We start from the raw sequence: 15617 nt of genomic DNA on the forward strand, positions 1-15617 counted from the left end.
TTTTTCGTAGCTTTTATTGTGTTATATGCAACAAACAAATATATTCAGGAATCGGTTAGCGAGATTCGGAACGCTTTAAGGCGGGACTTGGGTTCTTCCTGTTTCCGGAAGCCTGACCAATCAGAAGACGTTTTGACTCAACACTTCCGCGTTCGGGGGAGACAATATATATATTTTGATGCTGCCTGTCAGATGCAGTGGCGACTTGCTTTAGATTTCTTTATTTTACTTTATTTGGTTACTTTATTATTATATTGTTGTAACGGATCGCGTGTTTATTTACCGATTTAGCCGATAATGCTAAACGATAGCTAGCTGGTTATTAGCCGGATGTGTATATATATTTTTTTGCCACTGTGGTGTAAAAAAAAAACAAGCATTACTGGATTTGATGTCAAATTTAATGTCAATTTCGCATCATGAATAATTAAAATAAATGTGTTTAAGTATCTAAAATCGGGATCTAAAATGGGCTGTAACTGCGCATGCGCGTGGTTGCATGGCCTGTCACGTTTTCGCTTTTCATCCTTTTCGGTGTTTATGTAGTCGAGGACAAAACGATCAAGCTGCATTGGAGAGGATTTGCTGGTCTCTTTCTTGGTCTGATCTGATCTAATCTGATCTGGTGCACATTTAAACCAAGACCCAGCCGGCCCCATGGTGCTGCGCAGGCTGCTGAGGAGGCGATGGGTCCTGGGGGTCGTGTTCGGCTTCTCCCTTATTTACTTCCTCACCAGCACACTCAAACAGGTGAGGCATTACACTCAGTCACCATGATCATGCTTCATCATAATCAAACCGTGTGCGTGATTATAACGTCTTATAACACGTTTATAACGCATGCATATTAGTTCTGCATACATTCATGACCCAGAACAAAGCAGATCTCAGCATACTGTTATTACACTCACTAATATTTTACTAACACACTATGAATCTTTGTGACTGTAATGTATATATACACACACACACTTCTGCACACGTGTAAACAATTCGAACATTCTTATGCCTCATTATTACATTATTTAATTATGATTCATATTTAATGAGTCACTGACATGTGTACATATGAGCAATAAAACTGTAAACTTATTATAGATTAGATTTATTATATATATATATTTTATTTGTAAAATATTTATGCATGATAAACAATAAGAGATAGATAGATAGATAGATAGATAGATAGATAGATAGATAGATAGATAGATAGATAGATTTTTTAGAACTATTGGCATTGCATAGACCAGGAACTTAGCACGGATCTAGCAAGAAATCTAGCAGAAGTGCTAATATTTGCACTGTGCAAACTGACAAGTGAAGATCAATATGTAAATATATGTACAGGAAATATTTAAAAAGTGTTTGATTATTAATAAATTACAATACACTGTAATGTAAAATTTGGGCTATGAATGAACCCCAAAATCTTGTTTTACAAAATCAAAACAGCCAATCAGAATTCACACACACACGATCATACCTGACATTCTCTCTAACCCGTGCCCCATGTTTTCACATTTATTTATTACTTTTGCCTCTTGAAAGAAGCCATTCTGTTGTGATTTGAGAAAGAAAAAAAAACTAAATATATGATGACAGGAGGAGAGAAGCATGCGGGATCGGACTCTGCTGGAGGCGAGGGAATCCGATCACCCCATCGCTTGGAAAGTCAAGTTCAACCTGGGCAACAGCAGCAGGCAGATCACCCAGTGCAGGAACTCGATCCAGGGGAAAAGCCTCCTCACTGATGAACTTGGTAAATGTTGTAAATACTCTTTGAGGAAAAGGAAAACTTCACCCTGAACCACCTGCGTATGTCTAGAGTTTTAGAAAGAAAGGAGAGAAGCGATACCGGTCTGTAGATGTTGATTGATCCAGAGCAGGTTTCTTCAAGATGGGAATAAATGTTGTTGACACATGGCCAGATGCTAAGAACGATGCTGTTGATGAAGGAGGTCTTGTGAGATGATCTGGAGCATAGTTGAAGTGATCCGATCCAGCGGGTGGGTGGTGAGATCTGAAGATTGGATGATTTGCAGCACCCTTTCTTCAGCTGTGCTTGAGAAATTTATAAAGATCTGACAGATTTCCTCAATCTTCTCATCGTAGAAGTGTTCGGCAGTCAGGGAGGTGGAAGCAGGTGGAGCGGGGGGTTGAGTAGTGAAGAGAAGATGCTGTGGAGCTTATGAGGATCTTGTGCTGAGGCCTTAAGCTTTTCCTTGTAGAAAGCAGTCTTAGCAGAAGTGAAGTCTGAAGAGAATTTGGTCAGGAGTGCACGGTAGGAGGCGAGGTTGGGATTTTTTTTTCCACTTCTGATCGCTGATCCGAGTTGCTGCGGAACACTTCTGTCAGCCGGGGGAGGGACAAGAGGCCTTCTTGGGTTTAGTAGTCATGGGGTAGAGAAGGTCCATGGTTGAGGAAAGAGAGGAGAAGAAAGTGGCTGAGGGTAAAGAGGGAAAGGAGTCAAGGTGAGGAAGAGATGAAAGAGTTCAGGAAGGCAAAATTTCACAAATTTAACCACTTCAAAGATTTTCTTGTCCTTGAGTTTCTATTCAAATATAATACAAAAGGCACCTTTGTCTCCGAATCCTTTTAAGACTCTAGAATAAAGTCCTCGTCTCGAGCATGCTGACCTCGTCGTATTGTGCTGATCATCCCTCAGGTTACGTGTGTGAAAGGAAGGACCTGCTGGTGAACGGGTGCTGTAACGTGAACACGCCACGCTCCGGCCAATACATGTGTAAGAGCTGCCTGCCCAACGGCTGCTGCAGCATCTACGAGTACTGCGTGTCCTGCTGCCTCCAGCCAGACAAGGTGCAGTGCCTCTTCTGTCCTCATCAGTCTAGCAAACAACACTTGATCTGTAAAACATGTACAGGGTAGTGACAGGCCAAAGGAAGCAGTAGGACAGGACCCTGCATGAAACGTCTTTGTCCAACCATAAAAGCATAAAATTGATAAATCTCTAGTTGAGAGCAAACTTGGACTTGAGCGATGGAGCTGAGTTTGAGGAACTGTCAGGGTTCCTGTAAGAGAATTAAAGATCTACTTTCCATTTTATCCCATGAATACCACCTTTACACATTCTTGTCATGCTGAGAGTTCGTTTCTCCAAACATGCAGCTGCAACACTTTGCCATCCCTCTTTTAAAACTTGCCGAAACTTGGTGGTCTTCACTAGTTGGAGATTTTCTTTTTAACCTTGTGATCCAGTTCATCCCAGAGCAGTTCAGAAGGATTTAGGTGCAGTGACTGGGCAGGTCATTCCAATAAACAATAACGTATTTTATTACGTAGACTCTTAAGGACCCTGTATGTGTCTCTCAAAAATCATAAAATACCAGGTGTTTCCAAAAAACTGTAGCTGTAACGCATTGATTAATGACAAAGTTTCTGATTCTCTGTGTGTGGGTTTCCTCACCAGCAACCTTTACTGGAGCGCTTTTTGAACCGAGCAGCAGAGGGATTTCGGAATCTTTTCACCGCAGTCGAGGATCACTTTGAGCTGTGTTTGGCGAAATGCCGCACCTCCTCACAGGTAACCATCATCAACTCATCAACTCGGCCTTCTCAAGGGAAAATACTGTAGAAATGAAACTTGGATATATTTTAGAGTAGTGAATGTGCAGCTTGTAAAAAGTACAGATTTACTGTCCTCTAAAAATAACTCAATATGCAGCTATTATTGTCTAAATAATTAGCAACAAAAGTGAGTACACAATGAGTTAACGTACTTGTGTTGCCAGGTATATTGACAATACTTTTGGAAATGAAGTGTGGTGTGTGTGTGTGTGTGTGTGTGTGTGTGTGTGTGCGTGTGTATTGGGTCACCTGACCTTTCCTGCTCTATGTGGTCTTTTTCCAAACTGTTACCACAAAACCGGAGGCACTCAATTGTGTTCAATTGAATTCATCCCAAGATCTTCTACTCCATTCCATGTGAAGTATATCTTCATGAAGCTGGCTTTTGTGCATCCTGATGCTGGAACAGGTTTGGATCTCCTAGTTTAAACAAACAGGGAAATTTCATGCTACAGCATCCATAGCCATCATATACAAATAAAAAAAAGAACACATATGGCTGGAAAAATCAGGTGTCCCAATACTTTTGTCCAAATTGTGTACTGCACATTCTGTATAGTTTTCAGTTTGTCTCCATTTCATGGGTTTTTTTTTTGTTTTTGTTTTCTTTCCTGCAGAGCGTCCAGCATGAGAACACTTACAGAAACCCTCAGGCCAAGTACTGTTATGGCGTAAGCCCTCCTGAGCTCCAGCCCGTCTAACGAAGGAAAAGCATCTCCACACAATTATACTACCTCTGACCTTCTCCGCTGTTTTAACCGGACTCGAACTGACCGCGTCAGTATGAAGACGTCTCCAAAAATAGGAAAAAAACATTTCTGAAAAAGTACAAAGAATCATCTCGACCTCGTCGGCGTCACGGTACTCATATCGTCCTACGTGATATTTTGGGTTGGTACCTCAGAAAAAGGATCCTATGGTGGCCAGTTCACTAGATATATACATTACTTATACAGGAAATGTATCACCAGACTGATGTCAGAGGTTGGGGACAACCACAGATTTGTGCAATCCGTCTGGAAGAGCACGCGGGTGCAATTATTATTGCTTCAGTTTTAAACCGAGATCGTAATCCAGGTCAGATTACCGTTGAACTAAAGGCTCGCATGTATAGCGCTGTGTATTAAAGCCGTATGTTAATTTAATAAAACATTTTTACCCGACTCGCCTCGTCTAAACGGAGAAACTGGGAAAAAAATGTATATACTGTTATTTAATTAAAAAATAACATAACATCTATTTATGGTTACGTTCATCAGAATTTTTGCAAAGCGAGTTCCTGTGGTGGTCAGAAACTTCGTTTCTTCCTTCCTTCCCTTTTCTTCCATTCATCCATTCATTCAGCACCAAACACCCCCGTATCCGATTTCATCACAGGATGTCGGTTTTCTACTAACTTTCCTTTCCTGTTAACGCTTTGGACCAAAAGTATTGGGACACCCGACTTCTCCAGCCATATCTGGTTTTCTCAAGCGGTTACCACAGAGTTAGATGCACGGAGAACACCTCTGAGATCCGAGATGAACCCACATCACTACCTGACTTCACTAACACCCCTTGTGGTTGAACGAACCTCACAGATATCTTCAATAAAAACATCTTCCCAGAAGAGTGAAGGGAAGCACATGGAGAGTAAATGTTGAATGAGATGTTCAGAAATCACACACCAATCTTATTAATACATTAACAGGCAATTATTAGAATTCAGATCAATTTTAAATCAATTTCCAGATGCTTTCCAGTGGTTTTTTTTATTAATTTTTAAAGCAAAAAGAAAACTGAGCATCGGTAATGCACATCCGTGCAAATACAGGAAACGGACTACTTCAGTTTTTTCTTTTAAGACTTGCTGTAAAATCTAGTTTCACACTCACTGAAGCTTCCATCCTGAAGACTTTCTCATGGTGGGAAAAACTACTTGAAATCTCTGAAATCGGAGACTCCTTCCAAAAACGTCTCAACAATCCGACATGGATTTTGCTGAGTTGCTGTAATAGAAAACGAATCAGCAGCAAGTTTTTTCCTCATGAAGTTTTGAATACACCTGAGAGATGAAGCTGAAATTTCACGAGTGTTCTTGCCCTCTCTTTCACTCTTTCTCTCTCTCCCCCTTTTCCTCTCTCGACATAAAAACAATTAATCATCAGGATGATTTGTACAACAAATACTGCAATCAAATTAGGAAATTAACAAGAGCCAAATCATTTCATTTTCCACACGACATGTTGATTAATTACCGGCGTCTTTTAGGATTCCCAAAGCAGTTTTATAGCCCACGTTGTGCACCTGCTTCTCTAATGACCGCCGCTTACGGTTTAACCCACGTTCGGTTCAAACGGTTTTTTTTTCCTTGCATCATTTAATTATATTGTATATATTTAGGATTTATACCATGACCTACAGCATTAGACAAAATAAGAAACCTGAGAAAATTAAATATTTGTTTTTATTACATTGTAAATGCACACAAATATATGACTCAGCAAATTTTGCAAAAAAAAAAAAAACAACCCATACAGCTGAATCTCAGTTTAAATTACTAATACAAAAAAAAATTATATTTAAAAAAAAATGCACCAATAAATATAAGAAAATACCAACACACAAAGTTAATGAATAAATAATATATTTGGCAAAATTGTAATAAAATACATAATTTTTTTTTGCAGATTTTTTAAATAAAAAAACAGTAAATGTTAATAAATAATGCACAAAAATAAATAGTTTTTTCAAATATAAATAAACATTAAAAACCACCTATTCATTCGTGTCTTTTTGGCCTTTCGAGCAAATGGATTATCTGGTGAAGGAATTTCACGGATGCTTCCAAAAAATTCCTGGTCCACTGCTTGGCTTTGAAGTGTGAACCGGGAAATACTGGATGATGAGGATTGTCACATTTCGCCAGGTTATGATTTGCACAAGGAATAATGTCTCTGTGGAGTCTCGTAATAATTTCTTTAAAGAGAATTTCCATGTCTTCGTCTTTAATCAGATTTCTCTGGTGATCCCGGATCAGTTCCAGCGCTTTTTCCATGTAGACGAGTCCGCACGTCGCTGACTTGTTCTGCTTGGCGATCGGCATCGACGTGTTGATCACGGGCTGATGGATGTTCGCGGGGTTGTAATGAATGTGGTCCACTTTTAAGCTTGTCTGCAGAGATATAGTGAAGAATAGCAGGTCAAAAAAAACAAGCAATAAAAAAATTATAAAAAATTAGGAATAAAACACATTTTTTTCCTGAGTTTTACAATGTAGTTTTAACCAATTCCTGAGAATCCTACAGGAAAGTGCTGTCCGCCCTCTTCTACATACATACACACAAGCTGGCTAACGATTGGCTCATCAATTCCACTCAGCCTTTTTGACTCCTTTTGACTAGTCACACCACATAAGCCACATTAAAACGGCAAAACTCATATATATATATATATATATATATATATATATATATATATATATATATATATATATATATATATATATATATATATATATATATATATATGGGTCTAGACGCAAGACGTCTGTAAAAATCGTCAAATCTGATTGGTCAGAAGCTGTTGATTCATTTCTATACTATAAGTTTTGCCAGTATTGCAAGATTTATATCACTGTGCACGAAACGCATTATTTAGACAAAATCGAATAATTAGTGAATGATATAAAATGTGTATTAAAAAAAGGTGATAATGTTAATATAAAGAGTTTCTAATATAAGTTGGAAGTTCAGCTGTAAACTAGTTTTCTGGTGGGGGGGACCAGAGTGCACAGTTGTCGATTGTTTCCGTGTACCCCCATGTGCTCATGTTAACTTTGTTATAATTATTGTATATGCAGTAAATAAAACCCTGTATAGATAAAAGTATTTGGACACCTGACTGTTCCAGCCATGAGGTTTAATCCCAAACTGTTACCACTAAGTTGGAGGCAAACAATCGTATAAAATTGTGAAAAATGTTCCCTTCACTTGACCCAAACTTGTTTGCAGCATTACGATACCCCTGTGCACAAAACCAGCTCTATGAAGATGTGCATTACATGGGTTGGAGTGGAAGATCTCCTGCTAGAGAGCTCTGACCCTCAACCATATTGCGATGAATGTAAACGCTGACTGCATTCCAGGCCTCCTCACATTCTCACCTACATCAGTAACAGCCTTCTTTACGAATACATTTGTAGCTGTTCGATCACAAATCTCCACAAGTGCTCTCCTAAATCTAATCAACATCTTCCCAGAGAAGTGGAGGATATTTTAAGAGCAAATGGGGACTAAATACTTATATAAAAAACCACCACACTATATATACCCTTATTCAGTTATATGTACATATTACTACACCTTCTGTATAACCTCATACCCTTATTTATTACACTGCCACTGTAAATAAGATATCTATGCACTTCTGGTTAGATGCTAACTGCATTTCATTGGCTCTGTACAAGTACATTGCACAATGACAATAAAGTTGAATCTAATCTAATCTAATCTAAATAAGATATTAAAAAAAAAGCACATTATAATCTTATGGTCAGGTGTCTACAAACTGTCATCCATATTGTGCGTTTACAGAATGTGTAATGTTCAAAAATGTTAATTTTACTATATATATATATATAATGTATATAATCTGAAATATAAGCTTTCATATCAAAAATTTGTCACATTGTTAAAACTAATTTTATACAGAAAAATTTACAAAATATTTGCCACAATATATCCTAAACAAATCTTCTATGCATCTATTCTAATGTTTGTTTGTTTTGTTTTTTTGTTAGTTTTTTTAGTCAGTACTCACATTTAATTTCTTGATCTCATGTTCCAAGTGCCTCAGCATCTCTTTCATTTTGCATTGATGAAGCGGGAAAGCCGAGAGTACGCACAGGTTTGCACTCAAGACGAAACAGATTGCCAGAATGCCTGAACAAGACAAAAGAGAAGTGAGAAAAATACTTGCAAAAATACTTTTTTTTTTTTTATAATATAAATATATATATACATATATATGTATATATATATTTATATATTTTACAATTAAATGTTTTGTTACCTGCTGTTGATCTCATGAGGATTATAGGTCCAGCAAATAGTCCTGATTGGATTATAATGAGCCCTTTTTCTCTTCAGGGTTTCAGTGTGTATGATGCAGGACAGGATGCAGAAGTGCTTTATAAAGCCGTTGGGGATTAGTCACTCGAGGAAAGTAGTGCTTCATGATTATAGATCATAATCGACAGATTAATATCAGGTGCTGAAATATTAGCAAACTTACATTTTCACATTTGGATTATTTGCTTATCTGATTATTTATTTAGTAGTTTTTAAGTCACATATAAGGCGATAATATCTGGAAAGAAGGAAATGGTATGTTACTTCTTTTTTTTTTTTTTTCAGAAAGTTGCGACACGCAGATTTTTTTTTTTTTGTAGTATTTTCCATTATGTAACTGTCACCAATGAAACCAGTTCCAGCTCAAATTTGTCATGCATTGCTGGTTGGCATCAAACCGAGCTTCTCATTCGAGTACTTTCAAGATTTCCAACACTCTGTTGCATTAAAGTGTGTTTAATGCATCTCACACAACAAGATGGCTGCAAAATTACCAAACACCCCCCCAGGAAATTTCATTAACTCCCATGTATGAGGACAGTAAACGCTTTTGAAATGTTTTTGAAACGTTTTGCATTACAAAGAAATGTTGTTGTAACCCTACAAACCTTAAAACCACATGGTTATGCTGAGAAAGTGTGTGTGTGTGTGTGTGTGTGTGGAGTAACTGTGTCCTCACAGTGTCTTCAACTATAGAAGACTATCTCCTTATAAAGCCATGATGTGCAGAAGAACTGAACTGCATCAATCGTTCACTTGAAGCCCTCAGACATTATTGTTTTTTTTTCTTTTGGCAATTAGGTCAATGAAAAAGTGAGCACTTTTACACTTTTCCTCAGGTGGTAATGACAAAGCAGTGCATTTCCCGGAGGAATATTTAAGCAGGGGGTTTGTATGTTCACATGCTGCACGAAGCACCTCGTCGGTCATTATCACGATATGGCTGGAAACGAATCTTCTCACGAGCTTCAGAAAGTTCAACTAAACCTGATCTCTGTTACAGACCCGAGTCTGTATATATACATTTTCTTTAAAAGCAAGTTTCTTATATGCAGATTCACAAATGACTGCAATTTTTTTTTTACAATTATTTGCATAATCCACATGCATATTATATAGTTTTGCATATGTTTATAATATTTATAGGTAAAGCAGAATTTGAGTTGTTTAAAACAAAATGCTGATTTGCAAATGTTTAAGGGTTATTCTATAGGGTTTATTTCTAATTTATATGTTATATATTACATTACAAAATAAGTTATTTCATATAAAATAAGTTTTTTGGAGTTTTTTCTTTATATAACCCATATATTTAAATGCCATATCCATAGAACACAAACACAGAATCACAAAAGTACATTTAAATCATTCCAAGGCCCAACAGCGGCAGCTTGATGGAGCTGCGATTTGATTTCTCAATCTTCTTAGGCACCCCGATTTCTTCATATCGTACCCCCTCGGTTGCCTGAAGCCTTAACTACAGAGCTACCAGTGCTGCAGCACGTCTGCTGTGCTTTAAACCCTGCACAATCCCGTTGAAACAGGAATGACGCACGCACTTCTTTTATTCATGGTCACTGGAGAAGTTGAAAAAAATGTCATGCATTGGACTTTCCAAATTTACCCAGTGCAAGAAGTTTTGAAGTGGCTTCGAGTGCAGATTTTTGTTTTTGGATTACTTGGCAAGGTCAAGTCAAGTGAAAATCGAGTCAAAGCAAATTTAAAACACTATAAGTCAAAATATATGAGTTATAACCAAAATAAGTTCAAATATGTACCAAGAGTAAGCATTAAAATTACGTGTGTAACGGTACCCAAAAGTCACGGTTCGGTACCGTACCTCGGGTTTTAAGTCACGGTTCGGTACGATTTCGGTACTATCAATAACGTTTACATTTTTACACACTTGTTTATTTGATTGAGTAAATTTGGTAATCGATTTAATAGGCACAAATTAAATGAATGGAAAAATTTTATGAAATAATTTACATTAGTCAGAACCTAATTGGGAAATATAGATGTGTATACAAGTGTGGGTGTGTGTTTTTTACATATATTTCATATTTTATTTTGTAAATATGTTCTATTCTACTTATTTTCAGCATACTTTAACAACAATCTGCAAAAAAAAAACAAATACACAAGATTTTTACATACAGTACATTTTCATTGTTATTCATTCATTCAATTTATTTATTCTTTAATGAATTCCTTCCTTCCATTATTCATTCATTCATTCACTCACTCCCCCGATATGTGGATGTGGCAGTGGGTTTGTGAGTGTTAAGGTGCACACCTGTAGCGGATGAGTGTAATCGGTGCACTTTCACGCTCCTCCACATGTTGCCACATAGGAATTTTCAAGAATTTCTCCTTTCAAGAGAAATTCTTGAAGCGGTGCATGAAACCGTTCTCAGAGTGCGAAGCGGAGACTGAACAAACTTGCGGTCCGCCATTTAATGCGTTCATGTGGAAACTTGGAACACAAATACAAATACACCCCTAATAGATATACATCAATGCTCCATTTCCTTCCAATGAACGAACTTTTGTAAATGATGAAGATATGTCTTCAAGACATTTGTCTTTTGACGGAGGGGATCCCAGATAATTCCAGGGTTTGGGACGTACCATAGAAAAAAAGCACGATGCCGTTTGGATTGAAAGCGGTAGTAAGGAACTTGCAATGGAAGTGGGACATCACGGATGAAGATGATTTCTGATGTATTGGGGCCCCAAGCAGAATTTAGAAATTTAGGATTGGAAGCCATTGACGAGACAATAACACTGGGGTAAATGCATCTATTTTGATGACCTTTTTTGAACCAAATTGGAAATTGGAAGGTACAGGTACAGTCTGAGGGAAACCAATATACCGCGAGTTACAATAATGTATGATTGGATTAGTGGTACAGTGGTAGCTTGGTGAATAGGACGTTTGCTCAGAAGATTGCGAGTTCAAATCCCAGCTTTACTGCAGGGCCCTTGAGCAAGGCCCTTAACCCCCTTAACTTGTATAAATAACTGTAAGTCGCTCTGGATAAGTGCATCTACCAAATGCTGTAAAATGTAGCTTCTTTGCCAGTAAGCAAAAGAGTTTGACTTTGGGGGAAATCACCTCAACCAAAAGAAGCTACTATACATGGAAAAGTCAAAAATGAGTCAAAGATTCAAAGCATGAAGATGTCTAACTTTTCTAGGTCTGTACTTCAAAATGTAAATAATTGTAAATAGTGTAGTGTATATAGAAATGCCACTTTGTCACCATGCTGTCACCAGTCTACATGTTGTAATGCTTGCGTGGGGTTACATGTTACACACATCATGAATCACAAATCACATTGTAATGTTGTTGGAATACCAAGAAATCTATCGAGCAAATCTTACGAATTCGAATTTACATAACAGATGATTGTCAAATTTCCTTCAATATTATTTACATTCACAGCTTTTTTTTGCAGACGCCTCTTAACCAGAACACCTTGCTCAAGCACCCAAAGTAGCATTGATGGTGCTGGGATTTGAACTCGTGACCATCAAATCCATTGTCCGCTGAGCTACCACCTCGCTAACACATAATATCAGGTACATACAGACCAAGAGCTTCAGTTCATTCAGAGTGAAGACGTTTCTCTGAATCCTTTGATGTGTGTGTGTGTATACATTTATAGCATTTAGCAAACGGCCTTTTCCAGAGCAACGTACAAAACATCTACAACGTAATACCGATATTTTATTATTACTCATGAAACAAGGTGTCTGATGTAAGCGGAATAACTCTACTGCAACGTTACATCATTTCTAGAAATAAACACGAGGTAACATAAATTTTCACCACTACATACAATTATAAACTTTTCAGTGGAAGAGCTTGTGATCGTCATGACTGACTCAATTAACCCACTTCATTATAAATAGTACATAAATGATGTTTACAATATTATATATATTTTTTATTTTGTAATTTTTTTACTGTATGTATATATATATATATATATATATATATATATATATATATATATATATATATATATATATATATATTTCTTAACCTTATTTTCATAATTTATAGTTAGACATACTTTTAATCTACTTTTATACTTGGAGAGTCGTAAAAATCATTTCACTACATGTGAAGAATTACAATCGAATTTGATGAATGTGGTCACTTCTAAAAGTGAATCAGAGCTAAATTTATACCTGATGCGTGATGATGTTTCCCATCAAGGGCCTTAAATGTGGTGAAGAAGTATGATGTGGAGCACTTGATCCAAAATAGAAAAGAAATAATGATAGCTAATTAACTGATGAGGTTCCATTCAGGGCTGAAATCTAATACACTATATGAAATAAGAGGTTTGTGGACACCTGACCTGAACATCCCATTCCACATTTAGTCCCCATTTGCTCAGTGGTGGACGAAGTTCACAAACTATGTATTTGAGTTAAATTAGAGTTGCACTCTGTAAAATGTGACTCCAGTAAAAATGCTCCGTTTAAACTTTCACTTGAGTAAAAGTACAATGTACTTCAAATGTACTCAAGTATCCAAAGTACAATGATTTATTATAACTATAATGTTCCTATTATGATTTTTATCACAAGACTCTTTAGTTTATCAACTAAGTTTATGTGAAAACACTCAAATGTGACTCTCAGCACACTGATCTATTAATAGAATGATGTACATGTGAGAAGTAAAAGCCCTTTTACCTTTAGGTCAGTACTTAACCGAGTGACCGAGTGACCAATCAGTGTTGACTCGGTCAAGTACTGGTAAAAGGGCTTTTACTTCTCACATGTACATTACAGCACAGTGAAATTCTCTTCTTGCATATACCAACGATGTCAGATCACAGGGTCAGACAAGATACAGCACCCTTGGAGCACTGAGAGTTAAGGGCCTTGCTCAAGGGCCTGAGTGTCAGCGTAAGGTAGGATAATTAGGTGAAGTGAGGAGCCCTGCGATACAGTCAGTGTTCCAATTCATCTCTCTATAGCAGGAGATCCTCCACCCCAACCTATGTATAGCATGTCTTCATGCAGCTGGCTTTATGCCTGCTGGAACACATTTGGGTCTCCTAGTTCAGTGGTCCCCAACCCAGGGGTCGATTGGTACCGGGCCACACAGAAAGAATATATAACTTACTTTATTTCCATTTTATTTATTATCTGATTTTGTACGATGTTTTATTTTGAATATTTACCGGATTCTCTCTGCCACATCTGTCTATGACTCACTCCTGATGCATGTCATCGGTCACATGTCTTACCTCCATCCTCTACCTTCTTAAAGGGGCTCCGGCCTCTAACACATAATACATTACTGCTAAATTCAAACCCCCAAGCGAGCAAAATGAACAAAAACAACACAGTGGATTCACTTTTATTATTATATTTAGAAAATAAGAGTTTTTATGCCGGTCGCATCATTTTATTTTGTTGTATTTATCCTCCACCCCTTAAAGGCCGGTCTGTGAAAATATCGTCCAATATTAAACCGGTCCGTGGCGCAAAAAGCGTGAGGGGAAAATTTCACGATATTGCATCCAAAGATGTTCTGTACAATTTTGTATCTTAACCATGCAATGACAATGGCTGAAAAATCCAATACTTTTATGTAAATAATGCATCAGTCATTGGCTTGATGCCAAAATATCTATACATTTTCTTTTTCATTATTTTTATACTTAGTTACTGTGTATTTTTTACTATACATAAAATTTTTCTATTCTCTTTACGTTGGACAGTCGTAAAGCATTGCACTACACGTCGCACTCTATGAATGTATAAAGTTTACGCAATGCATTGTGTTATAAGCGCACGTCAAGGACATAACAATGAGACAGCACAAACAATGAGTCACTTTCTTGTGATTTTTTCTTTCATTCGGAATTTCAACTGTCGTATACTTCTCTAAATATCAATGATGTCAAAAAATTTTACTGATCATTTTTTGTGGATGTTTATTACTCCATGTCTCCTCCCTTAAAAAAACATTACATAATTAATAATCCATTTCCTTTACACCGCCAGCTGTCTTTCCTGTGTAAACGTTACCAGTTCTACTGCGCTCAAAACCGGAAACAACCGGAATAATCCACATTTGTAAAAACAGTTTGTGTGGATTTTAGGGTGTAAACCTTTTTTCATCATTAAATCATATATTGATTATCAAATACATGATTATACTTTATTGTGGATATAAATGTACAGAATTTTCAATTTCCTTTAGATTATTATTTATTATAGACATTTCCTTATAATTTAATGTACCCTTTATTGTAAAGCAAGCAAAAATACATCTAAGTGTAATATTGCTAGTACAAACAAAAGGCATGTGGGCCAAAGTTAACCCACGTGTGCGATGTACACGTGAGTCGTAAGGAAGCGCAGGGGAATGTTTTATTTTTAAGATGCAAAAAAAATTTTTACTCTTTCAGCAGATTTTCAGTGTGATGAACTTAAGTGTAAACTGAAACGCAAACTTTTTCCTACCTAACAACATATAAAAAATTTCTGTAAGTCAGATGAAGCCCAATTTTGAAAAAACATTCTTTCATGTTTCTTTCTTTTCATTTTTTCATGTTTTTCATTGCAGGCCTTTGATATTATACGTTTATAGCTTGAATATTAGGCATTAAACTCGATTGTATTATAAATGGGATTGTTTTTATTGTACTAAAAAACTAGAAATAAATCTAGAAACTGGAAATAAAAATCAATGTTAGTCATGCTTCCTATTTATTTATAACTAAATTATTAAATGAAACAGTTTGATACATTGCAACATTAATGTTAGGCCCATCAAGTTTGATTTTTAGCATTTTATATAGAACAGTTTGGATAATTCTAGTGTAAACACACAAACAAATGCCCTCCTTACCCCAGACTTCTTGTCCTCTAGTCAGCAGACTCATA

At 36.7% G+C, this 15617-nt stretch overlaps 2 protein-coding genes across 2 annotated transcripts; one reads left to right on the forward strand and one right to left on the reverse strand.

The window, feature by feature from the left end:
- Nucleotides 1–121: 121 nt before the first annotated feature.
- spring1 (SREBF pathway regulator in golgi 1) lies at nucleotides 122–4748 on the forward strand. Its single transcript, XM_046841785.1, has 5 exons — nucleotides 122–750; nucleotides 1603–1759; nucleotides 2666–2817; nucleotides 3428–3541; nucleotides 4203–4748. The coding sequence occupies exons 1-5, from the start codon at nucleotides 658–660 to the stop codon at nucleotides 4284–4286; spliced, it is 600 nt and encodes a 199-aa protein (XP_046697741.1). The 5' UTR covers nucleotides 122–657; the 3' UTR covers nucleotides 4287–4748.
- A 186-nt stretch (nucleotides 4749–4934) lies between these two features.
- On the reverse strand, nucleotides 4935–8884 carry osm (oncostatin M). The gene is made up of 3 exons (XM_046841786.1): nucleotides 8638–8884; nucleotides 8386–8507; nucleotides 4935–6739 (listed from the first exon to the last, which is right to left on the reverse strand). The coding sequence occupies exons 1-3, from the start codon at nucleotides 8651–8653 to the stop codon at nucleotides 6347–6349; spliced, it is 531 nt and encodes a 176-aa protein (XP_046697742.1). The 5' UTR covers nucleotides 8654–8884; the 3' UTR covers nucleotides 4935–6346.
- Nucleotides 8885–15617: the final 6733 nt, after the last annotated feature.

This window comes from Silurus meridionalis, chromosome 27 (assembly GCF_014805685.1).
Source record: "Silurus meridionalis isolate SWU-2019-XX chromosome 27, ASM1480568v1, whole genome shotgun sequence".
Lineage (NCBI taxonomy): Eukaryota > Metazoa > Chordata > Actinopteri > Siluriformes > Siluridae > Silurus > Silurus meridionalis.